At 44.8% G+C, this 17470-nt stretch overlaps 1 protein-coding gene across 2 annotated transcripts in view; it reads left to right on the forward strand.

The window, feature by feature from the left end:
• The window catches only part of LOC135523607 (protein tweety homolog 2-like), a 113181-nt gene that overhangs the window by 61793 nt on the left and 33918 nt on the right, over positions 1–17470 (forward strand). For both annotated transcript variants that reach the window (XM_064950388.1, XM_064950389.1), the window contains exon 3: positions 273–384. In XM_064950388.1, coding sequence (XP_064806460.1) covers positions 273–384 — 112 coding nt within the window. The remainder of the gene's footprint in view (positions 1–272; positions 385–17470) is intronic.

A 17470-nucleotide genomic window follows, 5' to 3' on the forward strand; every position in this document is an offset into this window, starting at 1 on the left:
AAGCTTTCATGTTTCCATTTTAGGGGTTGTAGTCATGACAGCGCACCATAACTTTTGACAACTCTCACCCTGGGAGCTGCAAAAGGCAATGACGGAATAATATATAACAGTTTATAATTGTGGCAAAACAACCTCCTTTAAACGAATGTCAATTATTTATTGGATCAGTCGTTGGTACTAAGTACTGTATGTTGTATATGTTGTCTTATACTGATTAATTTATCAGAAACGCTAACCTGCATCTTCCTTCCTGTCTCTCTCGCTCTGTGCAGTGCTGCGGTGGGAGTGGGTTTCTATGGCAACAGCGAGACCAACGACGGGGTTTACCAGCTGACATACTCCCTGTACAATGCCAATCACACCCTGGGAGGGGTCGACAATCTGGTGGGTGGCACTACAGACTCAATACATAACCTCTAAGTTTGCTGTACATTATCACTTTGCTACATTACCACTACATTACCATACACTACATAACCACACAGCTGACGACTCTCTGTACAACACCAATCACAAGCTGGGAGCCGTCGACAGCCTGGTGGGTACAGTAGAATGACTACTCCTCCCAACTCCCCCTATTATACTGCTGACAATTGCCCACTATTCTCTACCCACCCACCCCAATCCTACTCCCTATCCCGCGGGGACAGACTCCCCATGAACAAAGAACCATCCTCCTCCTCTGTCCTCCTTGGTGTGACCCTTACTTTACACTGTGAGGCCCTTCCTGGCTATTTATATCTGTCTCATTTTTTCAATTTGTGCTAAGAAGTGCTGATGATGACACGTAAGGAGGCACCCAAATCCAGCTTTATACGTCAATTTCACACTCTCTGGGGCGTTTTATCACTCAGATAATAAGGCTCAGAACTCTACAGGAAGTTTTGTCAGTGGGATTTCAGTTCTATTTTCTCTTAGTGCTAAAAAGGAGCAAGCTATGTTTGATCCCAGCCATTTATAGGCAGAAATGCACAGAAATGTTGTGATGTATAGACCTTAATGGTTGAACATAGGAATCAGATTTCCTTAATTCTGAATTTGATTAAATATGGTCCAATTTAAGATGCCATCAGCAGATGCTATTATCCAAAGACACTTGTAGTTAACACTTATAGCGCTATATACTGTATATTCAGTGTAGCCTAAATGGCCTATGCAGGAATCAAACCCTGCTTCAACCAAGAATAGATTGAGCCATGGGAATCACCAAGTCTCTGATCAATATGTCACACTCCCCTGGTGACTGGGATGGTTATACAGCCTCTCTGGTTTATTATGACATCACCATTACATCACCCACTATCCTCCTTCCTTATCACCTCCCTCAGCAATAAAGGAGGAAGTGGATCATCGTGAGAGCGAGAGAGAGAAGGACTTCAGATGACTTCTATGAACGCTGTCAAAGAGCATGGATTAACACCCCATCTGTGTTAAAGGAGTAAATTAATGTTTCCGTAGCTAGCTGTCTCTCTCATGGCTGTGACTCACACTGCTGAGCCCGAAAACACACATAGCCGGTTTACCGGGCACAGATTAAGCCTAGTCCAAGACTAAGATGCCCTTTTAATGGAGATTCTCAACTGAGCTTGGCCGGGAAACTGGCCCACAGCGTATAGAACCAATGAGCCTGATTCCTATCTGAGCTGTTAGTCCTGGTCTTCCAGTGGTACAAAGGCCTTACTGTGTCTTATAGACAGACTCCACAGTCTCCCTTCACAATCAGACTCCAAACACACACACTCACACACACACACACTCCACAGTCTCCCTTCACATAATCAGCCGTGAACCCAGGAAGCAAAGACCTTTGAAGAGGACCAATGGCCGGGCGTCCTGATAGGCTGCTTCAGTGTTCAAGTCTCCTTTCTGACAACAATGGCTGCTTTGGCTTTTGCCCCCGCCACTCAGATGCCTCCTCCTCCCCCTCTCCACACACTCTTCAGAAGTCGGTTCACATCCAAAGTGCAGATCTCTGACTAGGAGGGGATGGAAATGAAACACTTAACAGTCATCGTCAATGGAAGTTGGCTGCTTTTTAACTTCACAGTCACCATCAATTTTCCCAGCTTTGGTTGAGTTAGTTAATTAGTTCTGGACCATATGGCTGTGTAGATTTCTATCAGCCTCCCACACAGAAAACTGGGAATCTGAATGAACAATCAGACACACAGTTAGAAGACGTTCTTTTCTGAAGAAGAAGCCAGAAAAGCAGTCTGCTGCTGATAGCGTAATGGGAATTACGGGAATTTGGAATGCTTGGTCTATTGTGTAATCTTTAAGTGATATCCCATATGAACTAGGAACTCTGCAGACATTCTATAAATAAATTGTTATATTCTTTGCTGAGGCTTGGAGGAAAGAGATGGTGAATGAAGAGAGAAGTTTTGACAGCCAACTGTCAGAACTCTAGCCTGGTCCCAGATCTGTTTGTGTTGTCTTGCCAACTCCTGCCAATGACCATAAAAGTTAGCAAGACAGCACAAACACATGTCAGACCAGGCTATCAGTGTTGCTTGTATTAGTCAGTCAGAGAGCAAGGTTACATCTCACTGTGGTTGGGACCTGGCCATTGACATAACTGTAAATATATTTCCCTCAACCAAACACGCTCTCATCGTAATAGGCTTTGTCTGGAAACAACGGACATTAAAGATGAGTTATTTTACACTGTATGTGACTAAAGAAGGATTTACGTAAGCAACCAAGTTCAAAGAATCTTGGAGAGAGAATGTTTGAAAATTGTTGAGGGGAAGGAAGCAGGGTTGTGTATGGCATTGAGTTGACAAGCCTGCCTGGTTGGAGGTCTCTGAGTCCCAAATGGCACCCTAACCCCTGCATAGTGCCAGAAGCATGCTACCCTGCATCCCACTGCTGGCTTGCTTCTGAAGCTAAGCAGGGTTGGTCCTGGTTGGTTCCTAGATGAGAGACCAGATGCTGCTGGAAGTGGTGTTGGAGGGCCAGTAGGAGGTACTCTTTCCTCAGGTCTAACAAAATAAATAATAATATCCCAATGCCCCATGGCAGTGATTGGGGACATTGCCCTGTTTAGGGTGTTGTCTTTCAGATGGGATGTTAAATGGGTGTCCTGACTTTCTGTGGTCACTAAAGATACCATGGCACTTATTGTAGGAGTAGGGGTGGTTGTCCTGGCTAAATTCCTAATCTGGCCCTCATACCACCATGGTCATCTAATCATCCCCAGCTTACAATTGGCTCATTTGTCCCCCCTCCTCTCCCCTGTAACTATTCCCCAGGTTCTTGCTGTAAATTAGAATGTGTTCTCAGTCAACTTTCCTGGTAAAATAGTGCAAACATAATACTGCACCATAGCACTCTGGTCAAAAGTAGTGCACTCTGTAGGGTATAGGGTGCCATTTTGGATGCAGACTCTGTGTGTAATGGCTGGTGACTGACTGAGAGTTGGACCTGAGCCTGGGTCTGAATCTGGGCCTATAGACCCCTAGGTTTTATTCCTGTCCCAGATCAGGGATTTCAGAAGGGCATCCCTCAGGTCATTAACCTGCTGGCTGTTGCAGCCTTGGCATCCTTACACATACTGTGCTGCAGCTAGAACAGGAACATGAAGGTCAGCCTGACTTTGTCACAGGATGGTGTCAACATACAGACAAAGGTTTTAGAACAAATACTCATTCAAGGGTTTTTCTTTATTTTTTACTATTGTCTACATAGTAGAATTATAGTGAAGACATCAAAAAGTGCATATGGATTCATGTTGTAACCCAAAAAATATATTTTATATTTGAGATTCTTCAAATAGCCACCCTTTGTAAGAGATTTCCTCCTCTTCTTCAGAAGAGGAGAGGCGAAAAGGATCAGAGGACCAATATGCGGCGTGGTAAGTGTCCATGGTTCTTTTTAATACGTAATGTACACATGAACAACTGACTACAAAAAACAAGAAATGTGAAAACCCTAAACAGTCCTATCTGGTGCAGACACAGAGACAGGAACAATCACCCACAAACACACAGTGAAACCCAGGCTACCTAAGTATGATTCTCAATCAGAGACAACTAATGACACCTGCCTCTGATTGAGAACCATACTAGGCCAAAACATAGAAATACCCAAAATATAGAACAAACAAACATAGACTGCCCACCCAACTCACGCCCTGACCAAACTAAATAAAGACAAAACAAAGGAAATAAAGGTCAGAACGTGACACCCTTTGCCTTGATGACAGCTTTGCACACTCTTGGCATTCTCTCAACCAGCTTCACCTGGAATGCTTTTCCAACAGTCTTGAAGGAGTTCCCACATATGCTAAGCACTTGTTGGATACTTTTCCTTCACTCTGCGGTCTGAATCATCTCAAACCATCTCAATTTGTTTGAGGTCAGGGGATTGTGGATGCCAGGACATCTGATGCAGCAATCCATCACTCTCCTTCTTGGTAAAATACCGATTACACAGCATGGAGGTATGTTGGGTCATTGTTCTGTTGAAAAACAAATGATAGTCCCACTAATCCCAAACCAGATGGGATGGCGTATCGCTGCAGAATGCTGTGGTAGCCATGCCGGTTAAGTGTGGCTAGAATTCTAAATAAATCACAGATAGAGTCACCAGCAAAGCACTCCCACACCATAACACCTCCTCCTCCATGCTTTACGGTGGGAAATTCACATACGGAGATCATCCGTTCACCCACACCGCGTCTCACAAAGACATGGCAGTTGGAACCAAAAATCTCCAATTTGGACTCCAGACCAAAGGACAAATTTTCACTGGTCTAATGTCCATTGCTCATATTTCTTGGCATATGCAAGTCTCTTCTTCTTATTGGTGTTCTTTAGTAGTGGTTTCTTTGCAGACATTCGACCATGGTTAATCAAACGCATTAAGAAGGAAGGAAATTCCACAAATTAACTTTTAAGAAGGCACACACCTGGGTATCCCTTCCTGCTACAGTATCCAGCCACGGCCACAGTTGTTCCCTGTCTACTCTGCACCAGGACTGGTTCCATGGCTGCCATCACTACAGCAATGTTACTTTCAGCCACCTTACATGTATGGGCTTCAGCAAACATGAGGCTACAGAGTTGACATGTTTGACCATGGACTACTGACTGATTTCACAGACTGTCACAAGAGACAATTTGCAGAATATGCGTATAGATCATTAAAATTGATGGACTGTTGATCAATAGTATGAGAAAAGACTGCTTATGTTAGACAGCTGGTCAACGGATATGGACTGTGAATATAACTTGTTAGTTATATTTGAACTGTGACCCTTGACCTCTGCTCAAGTACTACCTTACAGAAGAGGATTTTGTAGGTCCAGTGCATACGGACTGTTGAAGAAGACAATGTTGGTAATGTTGGGACAACATTTATTTTGTCGGGGAGAGTGTGACAGGTTAAAGGAAATATTCATAGCCTGTTACACATTTAAAAAGTATTAGTAAGTTCATAGTATGTGAGGATCTTAAAACATCTAAGGTTAAAAAGATCATGCATTCAGTATTAGTTGATAGAGATTGAAAACATTCATAATTGTGTTAAAGTTAAAATCCGTCAAGCATACAAAGGGTATGAATTGTGAGAGTAATGTGTAAACATTATATTGATTACTTTATTTTGTGGTGCCTAAAAGTGTTAATCTGTGATCTACTAAATGCTCTTAATCTATGAGCCGGAGATCGATTGCTCTGGTCTCCACCCATATTCCTGGGGAAATCGCGGTCTTTTCACATTGAACTAAAAGTTGAATTGAGAAAACAACACCGTATCACTCTCGTGATTATTTCTCCCCTGTTTTCAGGTACGTTATTGATGACAAAAAAGAGTAATTTAAATGTAATAACTCGCTAACATGTCAAGAGTGTTTAAGGTGTATCTTAGTAACATCTTGAGGAAGTTAGAGTTAAGTTTGCATAGAGTAATATGAGCCCTGCTCGGTTGTAGCGAAGAATAGCATCGTACTTGTCAGGATTTGGCCAGGGTTGTTCCGGGTTTTGGTCACTAGATGCCCCCATTGTGCTTTTTGACCTTATGTTTTTTCCCTTGTTCTCCATTATTATTTGCACTTGTACCTCGTTTCCCCTATTTGTATTTAAACCCTTAGTTTCCCTCAGTTCTGTGCTCTGTGTTTGTATGTTAGCACCCAGCCCTAGTGTTCTGTGTTTTCCTGTCGATTCCGGGGGATGCTCTTGTGGAATTCTGTTTTTGTTTTTGAGTGTCTCTTGAGGCTTTTTTGTGCTATTCCTACCACCTTTTGGATTTGCCATTTTTGTATTTAAGGACTTCTCCTTTTTTTACTTTATTAAATACACCGTCTTAAGTACTGCTGTGTCTGCCTCATCTTCTGGGTTCTGCTGACTATTCGTGGCTCAGTTGGTTAAGTGACTGTTTCTCACTCCAGAGACCCAGGTTCGTAACCGGGTCCTGACAGAAACACAGAGCCAAAAATGAACCCAGAGGCAGCCAGTTCCCAGGACCTTTTTGCCATGCTGTCCCACCACCAGGAGACTGTCCAACGCCACGAAGCCGCCCTGGTTCAGCAAGAGGCCTTAATGGCTAGACATTCTCATCTTCTGTCGGAGATGCTGACTTCCATTAAGCAAATATCTGATCGTCTTACCCCGGCAACAGTTCCCGTCCCAGTACCTCAGATTCACGTACCCATGGCAGTTAACCCCCTGGCTGAACCTCGTCTTCCACCTCCCCAACGGTTCTCAGGTGATCCAAGTGCTTGTAAAGGGTTTCTCACCCAATGTTCTCTCTCCTTTGAGCTACAACCCTCGTCGTTTCCCACCGACCGGTCTAAGATCGCTTATATCATCACCCTGCTGTCGGGAAAAGCCCTGGCCTGGGCTACTGCTGTGTGGGATGCCCATAGTTCCTGCTGTGCCAGCTACTCTGCCTTTGCTGAGGAATTCAAACGAGCGTTTCAAGGCCCAAGCAGTGGTTCTGACTCAGCCAAACAGCTCCTGACTCTCCACCAAGGTTGGCGCAGCGTGACGGACTATGCCATCCAGTTCCGCACGGTGGCAGCAGCAAGTGGCTGGAACAACGAGGCGCTCACGGTGTGCTTTCTGAAAGGCCTTTCCGACACTATCCAAGATGAACTGGCCACTCGGGAACCACCGGACAATCTCGAGTCCCTGATCAAGTTGGCCTCACGCATTGACCAGCGTCTGAGAGAGAGAGAACTCAACCGTAGACCTCTAGCCCCTATCAGTCCCAGCTCCGAGTCCCCACCTTTATCCTCGCTGGCTTCATCGGAACCCATGCAGATTGGACGCATCTCCCAGGCTGAGAGAGACCGCCGGATGAGGGAGCGACGCTGTCTATATTGCGGCAAACCGGGCCATTTCCGTTCCACGTGTCCCGGGCTCCAGGGAAACGCTCTGTCCCGTACAGACCGGGGGAACTGTAACGGGAAACATAACCTCCTCCCATCCGTCCAACTCCCGTCTGCTCATTCCAGTCACCCTCTCCTGGGACAACCACAAGCTTCACCTTCAAGCCTTGGTAGACTCTGGAGCCGCAGGTAACTTCATGGATGGTGTCTGGGCGAAGGAGAATGGCGTTCCCTCTGAACCTCTAAGTGAACCCATGAGGGTCACTACATTGGATGGAAGCCCTTTGGGATCTGGACTTGTCACTCATGTCACTACCTCCTTGCGACTTTCAGTTTCACAACACCAGGAATTGATGAACTTTCATTTGATCTCCTGTTCCGAGTTCCCTCTCGTCCTTGGATACCCCTGGCTTCACAGCCATAACCCTCACATCGACTGGTCTGTGGGCACTATCAAGCAGTGGGGTCCTACGTGCCAAGCTACTTGTATTTTCCAGAATTCCCCGAGTTCTACTCCCGAGTCTTTAGAATCCATCGACCTGACCCGAGTTCCCGAGTGTTACCATGACCTCAAACTGGTGTTTAGCAAACAGAGGGCCACCATGCTACCACCCCATAGACCTTACGATTGCCCCATCGACCTGTTTCCGGGCACTTGCCCCCCAGGGGTCGGATCTTTTCCCTATCTCCACCCGAACGAGCTGCTATGGATACCTACATCAAGGACGCTCTGGAAGCAGGCCTCATGCGTCCATCCACCTCCCCGGCGGGAGCAGGGTTTTTCTTTGTGGCCAAGAAAGACGGTGGATTACGTCCTTGCATCGACTACCGGGGACTCAATGCCATAACCGTCCGTAACCGTTACCCGCTACCCCTTATGGCCACAGCCTTCGAGCTGCTCCAGGAAGCAGTTGTTTTCACTAAGCTTGACCTGCGGAACGCATACCATCTTGTGCGGATCAGACCTGGTGACGAGTGGAAGACCGCTTTCAACACGCCTACTGGTCACTATGAATACTTGGTGATGCCCTTCGGCCTGACCAACGCCCCAGCGGTGTTCCAAGCGCTCATAAACGATGTGCTTAGGGATATGCTTAACATATTTGTGTTCGTTTACTTGGATGACATCCTCATCTTCTCGAGCTCCCTTCAAGAACACACTAAGCATGTCAGACAAGTACTCAAACGCCTCCTGGACAGCCATCTGTACGTTAAGCCGGAAAAATGTGAATTCCATTCATCCCGAGTACAATTCCTGGGATTTGTAGTGGAACCCGGTCGAGTCCAAATGGACCCCAGGAAGGTAGGGGCGGTAGCGGATTGGCCCACCCCCAAATCCGTTAAGGAAGTTCAGCGTTTCCTGGGCTTCACAAACTTTTACCGCAAGTTCATCAAGAACTTCAGCTTGGTGGCAGCCCCTCTCTCAGCTTTAACCAAGGGTGGCAATGCAAGGTGTTTGTGGGGAAGAGAAGCTGAGACGGCCTTCCAAGGACTCAAGCAGCGCGTTCTCTCTGCTCCCATCCTGATACTACATTACATTTACATTTAAGTCATTTAGCAGACGCTCTTATCCAGAGCGACTTACAAATTGGTGAATTCACCTTCTGACATCCAGTGGAACAGCCACTTTACAATAGTGCATCTAAATCATTAAGGGGGGGTGGTGAGAAGGATTACTTATCCGACTACGGATGAACCATTTGTGGTGGAGGTAGACGCATCAGAGGTTGGTGTTGGAGCTGTCCTGTCTCAGAGGGGTGAAGACAAGAAGCTTCATCCGTGCGCTTTCTTCTCACACCGGCTTACCCCGACTGAGGGGAACTACGATGTGGGGGATCGTGAACTCCTAGCGGTTAAGATGGCATTGAAGGAATGGAGACATTGGCTCGAGGGGGCTTCTCACCCGTTTCAAGTGCTTACGGACCACAAGAATCTGGAGTATATCCAGCAGACTACAAAAAACAAGAGAAGCGGTTGAACTCTAGACAAGCTAGATGGTCTCTTTTCTTCAATCGATTCCAGTTTATCCTCACCTATCGGCCCGGGTCGAAGAATCTCAAACCGGATGCCCTGTCCCGAGTCTACGCTCCTGCCATTCGAGATGACACGGACATGCCTGTCCTTCCTGCTGCTAAGATTGTGGCTCCGATCTCGTGGCAAGTTGAGGATACCGTGAGACGTGCTCAAGCTAGCGAACCGGACCCGAAAGGAGGTCCTGCCAATCGGTTGTTTGTCCCCAAGGCAGTGAGGACTCAGGTCCTTCTGTGGGGGCACTCCTCTCGCCTCACCTGTCATCCGGGCGTAGGTCGCACCTTGGAGTTCATCCAGCGTAAGTTCTGGTGGCCTACCATAAGAGAAGACGTTGCCACTTTCGTCAATGCCTGTCCCGTGTGCTGCCAGGGCAAATCTTCTCACCTCCGCCCTCAAGGACTCCTTCACCCTTTACCTGTTCCCCACAGACCCTGGTCCCATATCTCATTGGACTTTATTACTGGACTTCCTCCATCCCATGGCAATACTACTATCCTAGTCATAATCGACAGGTTTTCAAAGGCGGCCAGGTTTGTCCCTCTGACTAAGTTACCTTCTGCCAAGGAAACGGCTGAGTTGGAAATTAATCATGTGTTCCGAGTCTTCGGCATTCCTCAAGATATGGTTTCTGACAGAGGTCCCCAGTTCGCCTCAAGGTTTTGGAAGGCCTTCTGCCAACTCATGGGGGCTTCTGCCAGTCTATCTTCAGGGTACCATCCGGAGTCCAACGGCCAAACAGAGAGGATGAATCAAGAGCTGGAAACCACCCTCCGATGTATGACTCGTGACAACCCGTCCACATGGTCATCCTTTATTGTTTGGGCCGAATACGCGCACAACACCTTGCGCTCCTCCTCCACTGGTATGTCCCCGCACGAGTGTCAGTTTGGCTATGCTCCTCCATTGTTCCCGGACCAGGAGGCAGAAGTCAGAGTGCCTTCAGCCTTGAAGTTCGTCAGACGCTGTCGGCTTATGTGGAGGAAGACCCGTCTTAATCTTATGCGTTCCTCACAGAGGTACCAACAACAAGCCAACAGACGTCGCCGTCCCGGGCCTACCCTGCGCCCGGCCAGAGAGTCTGGCTCTCCACAAGAGACTTACCTCTACGGGTGGAGTCTCGCAAGCTGTCCCAAAAATACATCGGTCCCTTCAAGGTTGCCAGGAGAGTTAACCCAGTTTCTTATCGCCTACACTTACCCAGATCCCTTAAGATTAATCCCACATTTCACATTTCATTGTTAAAACCTGTTGTTTTTCTCCCCTTGTCCCGGCAGACAGACCTCCCCCTCCGCCTCGTGTCATTGGAGGCCAGCCGGCTTATACCGTCCATCGGATACTGGATTCCCGCCGGGTGCAGCGGTCCTGGCAGTATCTGGTGGACTGGGAAGGCTACGGTCCCGAGGAGCGCTCCTGGGTTCCTGCCAAAGACATCCTGGATCCTGACCTCATTCGTCAGTTCAGGGCCCTCCACCCTGAGAGAGCTGGTAGGAACGTCAGGAGCCGTTCCTAGGGGGGGGGATTCTGTCAGGATTTGGCCAGGGTTGTTCCGGGTTTTGGTCACTAGATGCCCCCATTGTGCTTTTTGACCTTATGTTTTTTCCCTTGTTCTCCATTATTATTTGCACCTGTACCTCTTTTCCCCTGATTGTATTTAAACCCTTAGTTTCCCTCAGTTCTGTGCTCTGTGTTTGTATGTTAGCACCCAGCCCTAGTGTTCTGTGTTTTCCTGTCGATTCCGGTGGATGCTCTTGTGGAATTCTGTTTTTGTTTTTGAGTGTCTCTTGAGGCTTTTTTGTGCTATTCCTACAACCTTTTGGATTTGCCATTTTTGTATTTAAGGACTTCTCCTTTTTTTACTTTATTAAAACACCGTCTTAAGTACTGCTGTGTCTGCCTCATCTTCTGGGTTCTGCTGACTATTCGTGGCTCAGTTGGTTAAGTGACTGTTTCTCACTCCAGAGACCCAGGTTCGTAACTGGGTCCTGACAGTACTGAGAGTACCTGCCATTTTATGTCCATTGTGAATCAACATGTGCGTTGTTAATAAGATATTTTGCTGTGTTATTCATATAATGGTTTTTCTGTTGTTTTGTAATGTGTTACTTTTGTAAAATGATTGAACTAAAAGTTGAATTGAGAAAACAACACCGTATCAATCTCGTGATTATTTATTATTAAGGCGTCGCTCTCTGACCAAATATGATGTCCAATAGGATATACTACACCCTTAATGATAAAGTAAAAGCTTGTTACCTTCTAGGATCTCTGCGTAATACATACAAATGTGATTTGACTCGTTGAAACAACGTTTAGGGTGAGATTTTCACAGATTCCTTTCTTTGCAAATAGAACGAGTGGAAATACAAAATTGATCGTGGATGCTATATGGACCTTTTTAGGATATGAACAAGGATTGTCTCTAACAAAACAACACTTCATGTTATCTCTGGGACCCTTTGGATGATAAATCATAGCAAGATTTCAGAATGTAAGTACACATTTCACCTTCAGAGATGAATTTCTCAAACCTATCGAAATGAAAAAAGTGTTTTGTTGTTAGGAGCTCTCCTCAAACAATAGCATGGCATTTCTTCGCAGTAATAGCTAGTGTAAATTGGATAGTGCATTTATATTAACAAGAATTTAAGCTTTCAGCAGATATAAGACACTTATATGTACCGACATTTGTTGTTTCTCTAAAATCTGCGATCTTGATATAATGTGCTGCATGATTTACAACTGTTCGGTTGACGGAACGCCGATTCTTAAGAAGTTTAAATGGAAGAAGTTTGGATCGACCAAGACTCTTCCTAGAGCTGGCCGCCCTGCCAAACTGAGCAATCGGGGGAGAAGGGCCTTGGTCAGCGAGGTGACCAAGAACCCGATGGTCGCTCTGACAGAGCTCCTGTGGAGATGGGAGAACCTTCCAGAAGGACAACCATCTCTGCAGCACCCCACCAATCAGGACTTTTTGGTTGTGGCCAGACGGAAGCCACTTCTCAGTAAAAGGCACATGACAGCCCGCTTTGAGTTTGCCAAAAGGCACCTAAAGGACTCAGACCATGAAAAACAAGAATCTCTGGTCTGATGAAACAATGATTTAGATCTTTGGCCTGAATGCCAAACATCACGCCTTTAGGAAACTTGGCACCATCCCTACGGTGGGTCTGAATACTTTCCGATTTCACTGTACATATAGTCATTGAACACTGGTCACTTTAATAATGTTTACAGACCGTTTTACCGACTTCGTATGTATATACTGTACTCTAGTCAAGGCTCATCCTATATAACTGCTGCTGTACACATCTTTTCTTTTAATGTACTGTCCATACTGTCTATACACCATCACGTGTGTGTATATATATATATATATATATCTTCCGTTCTCTGACATTGCTTGCGCTCATATTTGTTTTGTATTGTTAGGTATTACTGCACTGTTGTAGCTAGAAACATAAGCATTTCGCTGCACCTGCAATGACATTGGCAAAATATGTGTACGAGACCAATAAAATGTTATTTGATTCAAATTGATTTGGATGATCCTAGAGAGCATCAGATCATTTAAGAAGTAGATATTCTATTTCTCTCTGCACATTTTACAGTAAGGTTAAAAAACTTGTTAACGGTACAGGTTCCCCAAGGGGTACCACCCCCCCCCCCCCCCCGCTCAACTCAAACGGTGGCACACAGAATGCAAAAATATTCTTCGAAATATTTAACCTCCACACATTAACAAGTCCAATAGCTCAAATGAAAGATAAACACATTGTTCATCTACCCAGCGGGTCAGATTTCTAAAATGTTTTACGGCGAAAACATAGCACATATTTATGTCAAACCACCACAAAGACACAGACGATATGCAGCCATTTTGTCGAACAAAAGATGCAATCACAAACATAGGATTAAAAGAAAAATAATTCACTAACCTTTTGAAAACTTCATCAGATGACAGTAATAGGACATGTTACACAGTACATTTATGTTTTTTTCAATAATATGCAATTTATATCCATAAATCTCCGTTTACATTGACGCCATGTTCAGAAAATCCTCAAAAATGTCCGGAGAAATTATAGATAGCTCCGCCAGATAACAGAAATACACATCATAAACTTTGACTAAATATACATGTTCTACATATAGTTAGAAAGATACACTGCTTCTTAATGCAACCGCTGTCACGTTTATTTTTAACGTTACAGAAATCGTTCACTATGCAATAATCTGAGGCGGCGCTCAGACGTAAGCAATATTTCTCCGCTATGTTGGAGTCAACAGAAATACAAAATTACAACATAAATATTCCCTTACCTTTGATGGTCTTCGATCAGAATGTAGTGGAAGGAGTCATAGTTACCCAATACACCATTTTGTTTCAGTTCGTGTGTCTTTGTATTAGCATCTGCTACCACTTTCAGCTGAAATGCATCCAAAATGACTTCTGGTCCTGAACAGTTGCGCATCAAAACTTCAAAATTGCATATTATATGTCGACTAAACTGGTCAAACTAAGTGCAGAATCAAGCTTTAGGATGTTATAAACGACAAAACAATTGGCGATTCAACCGGACAAAAGCAATTCTTCTCAGGCAAGCTGGAACAGAGGAAGGTCTGTGTCCAATTTGCGCTCTAACGCACATGTATTTTCTCGCGACACCCACTCCTTTGCCTCCCAAAGGGTCAAAGCTCGCAGGATTTGCACAATTAAACGCTCTACTGAATGAGGACATCTAGTGGAAGACATAGAAAGTGTTTCCAGATCCATAGCTGGTTGGGAAGGGTGGGGGCGATGACGTCAAAGTTGCCCCAACTTTCAGGTTTCCAAAACTAGTTTGGGAGATTGGCTGCCCTGTGAGTTCTGCTATACTTACAGACATAATTCAAACGGTTTTAGATGCTTTAGAGTGTTTTCTATCCAATAATTATTATTATATGCATATATTGGCAATTTTGGACAGAGTTTTTTTCAGTTTACTATGGGCACGCAATTCATCCAAAGGGGGCAGTATTGTCCCTAGCCTTAAGTATTTTAAGGGTTATCTTCGGGTAAAGAGATAGGAATTGATTAAGTCTAGGGTAAAGGTCTGGTTATGTAAGAGCATAGTTGTTGTGTACTGTTAGTCTTGTAGAAATACAGCTGTAATATGTCTAATTAGCATCACTACTCTGGACGGTTCTGACTTAGATTATGTGGACAACTACAACATAATCACCTAGGTGTCTGGCTAGACTGTAAACTCTCCTTCCAGACTCACATTAAGCATCTCCAATCCAAAATTACAACTAGAATCGGCTTCCTATTTTGCAACAAAACATCCTTCACTCATGCTGCCAAACATACCCTCGTAAACTGACCATCCTACCGATCCTCGACTTCTGCGATGTCATCTATAAAATAGCCTCCAACACTCTACTCAACAAATTGGATGCAGTCTATCACAGTCCCATCCGTTTTGTCACCAAAGCCCCATATATTACCCACCACTGCGACCTGTACGCTCTCGTTGGCCTGCCATCGCTTCATACTTGTCGCCAAATCCACTGGCTCCAGGTCATCTACAAGTCTCTGCTAGGTAAAGCCCCACCTTATCTCAGCTCACTGGTCACCATAGCAGCACCCCCTCATAGCACGCACTCCAGCAGGTATATCTCACTGGTCACCCCCAAAGCCAATTCCTCCTTTGGCCGCCTTTCCTTCCAGTTCTCTGCTGCCAATGACAGGAAAGAACTGCAAAAAACATTGAAGCTGGAGACCCATATCTCCCTCACTAGCTTTAAGCACCAGCTGTCAGAGCAGCTCACAGATTACTGCACCTGTACATAGCCCATCTGTAAACAGCCCATCCCCATACTGTATTTATTTATTTATATTGCTCCTTTGCACTCCAGTATCTCTACTTGCACATTAATCTTCTGCACAGCTACCATTCCAGTGTCTAATTGCTATATTGTAATTACTTCACCACCATGGCCTATTTATTGCCTTACCTCCCTTATCTTACCTCATTTGCACTCACTGTATATAGATTTTTATTGTTTCTACTGTATTATTGACTGTATGTTAACTGTGTGTTTGTTTATTCCATGTGCAACTCTGTGTTGTTGTATGTGTCGAACTGGTGTGCTTTATCTTGGCCAGGTCGCAATTGAAAATGAGAACTTGTTCTCAACTAGCCTACCTGGTTAAATAAAGTCAGCAACACTGACTTCCCTATTCAGACATGTGCCTTGAAGTATGGTTTAAGTGAAGTGAAACTTCTAGCATCATGCAAAAGGTTGTTTCTTTTTGCAAAGCCACTTTCTCTTTCCTTCCTCAACTCCACTTATACTCTCAATGTCTTATGCCATAAAAAGTCAATTCTGGTCTCTTTGTGGAATTTAGACCTACAATAGCTTTCAAATCGTTCCCCACAACATCCACCATAGACAACCATTCTGTGGATATTCTCATAACCTCCCCTCTATGTGTGTCAATCATTCAATGTCAATCATCTTTTCTTCTAATGAAAGATTTTGTCACTTTCATATTCTTTAGAACCCACAAACCAAAATGGCTCTTAACCCCTCCGTAAGGACAGACTATCTATTTTGAGATATAAAACGTCAGCTGTGGTCACCATCACATCGCTGGGTTTTTTCAAGATTTTATGAACCCAATTTAACCAATGGAGGAGAAATCCATCTTTGGGTGGCAGGATGGCTGCAGCACTTTAGAGCCATGATCCATTTAACGCCTGAGCTCATCCATTCAAATTTAATTGAAGGAACCCTCCTCCTCTCCTCTCCTCCTCCCTTCCTTTCCTCCTCTTCTCCTCCCTTCCTCTCCTCCTCCTCTCCATCGAGCAGAGAGTTAGTTTGAGCAGGAGCACGGTATTCTATTCACACAGCATCCTTGAGTCCTGATATCCCAATCTCACAGCACCAGTTGTTCTGTAAACACCAGAGAGAATCTCACAACATCAGGAACCATCTGTGTCCTTGGTTTTTTCCATTTGACATCAGTACTATGCATGATCATGTGATTAATATATGCTGCGGAATGCAAGTGCAACACATGAAAACGGAAATGTAATAATCATGTGGAGTTTTCCCGAAGTCGTTAACTCCTGCTCAGTTCTCTTGGCGTGAACAGAGCCGCATATATTGTATGGAGCTGCACCTAAGTTTCACCCCTGCTATGTTCCCCTGACGGGAATGCAGCAGCCTTGAATCATATGGAGTTGCATTGCAGGTCTACAAGTTTTGCCATAACACCCAATATTTTGTGAGAAATTGTCTATTGAGAGAAACTCAAATGTGTGTGTGATTGGATGGATTCACTATACACTGTCCAACAGGCAATGAAAACATAGTGTACATTCCAAATACCACCCTATTCCATACATAGTGCACTACTTTTGTGACATACCCGTAGTGGATGGATGATAACAGCAGAGCCACAGCCATACGTATCTACAGGATCATTTGAAGCAATGTGATGATGAGGATCAGACGAATTGATACAGGCAACCAACTGGATCTAGTGACTCCCTAGGCTCTACAGATAACATTCCCATGCAGTCCCAAAGAGCTCAGATACATGCTTTCCCAGCAATGATTTCATCTCCCGGGTTTGAGGAGTTGAAATAAAGCCGTGGAAATTAGGTAGTGGATCAGATAACAGTAGCACACCAGACGTATGTTGTTGATAAACTCTGTCTTTCAGGCTACCTCCCAAATGACACCCTATACCCTAGCCATATGGGTCCTGGTCAAAAGTAGTGCACTAAATAGGGAATAGGGTTCCATTTGGTTTGCATATTCTGTTTCTGTAAGACAGCCAGCCAGGCTGGATAGTACAAGTGACTGTGGTACATTGTAGCGTAATGTGTTTGTTCCGTATTTGCCAATTCCATCCAAAAACCTTTGCATGTCACCTCAACTCCCTAAACCAACCCTCTGACTAGCTTTATCTTCTTCCCCTGGTTCCTCATCTCTTTCACTTTCTCTTTCTTTCTCTCTCTTTCACTTTCTTTCTTTCTCTCTCTTTCACTTTCTTTCTTTCTCTGTCTTTCACTTTCTTTCTTTCTCTCTCTTTCACTTTCTTTCTTTCTCTCT

Source organism: Oncorhynchus masou, chromosome 31 (assembly GCF_036934945.1).
Source record: "Oncorhynchus masou masou isolate Uvic2021 chromosome 31, UVic_Omas_1.1, whole genome shotgun sequence".
NCBI lineage: Eukaryota > Metazoa > Chordata > Actinopteri > Salmoniformes > Salmonidae > Oncorhynchus > Oncorhynchus masou.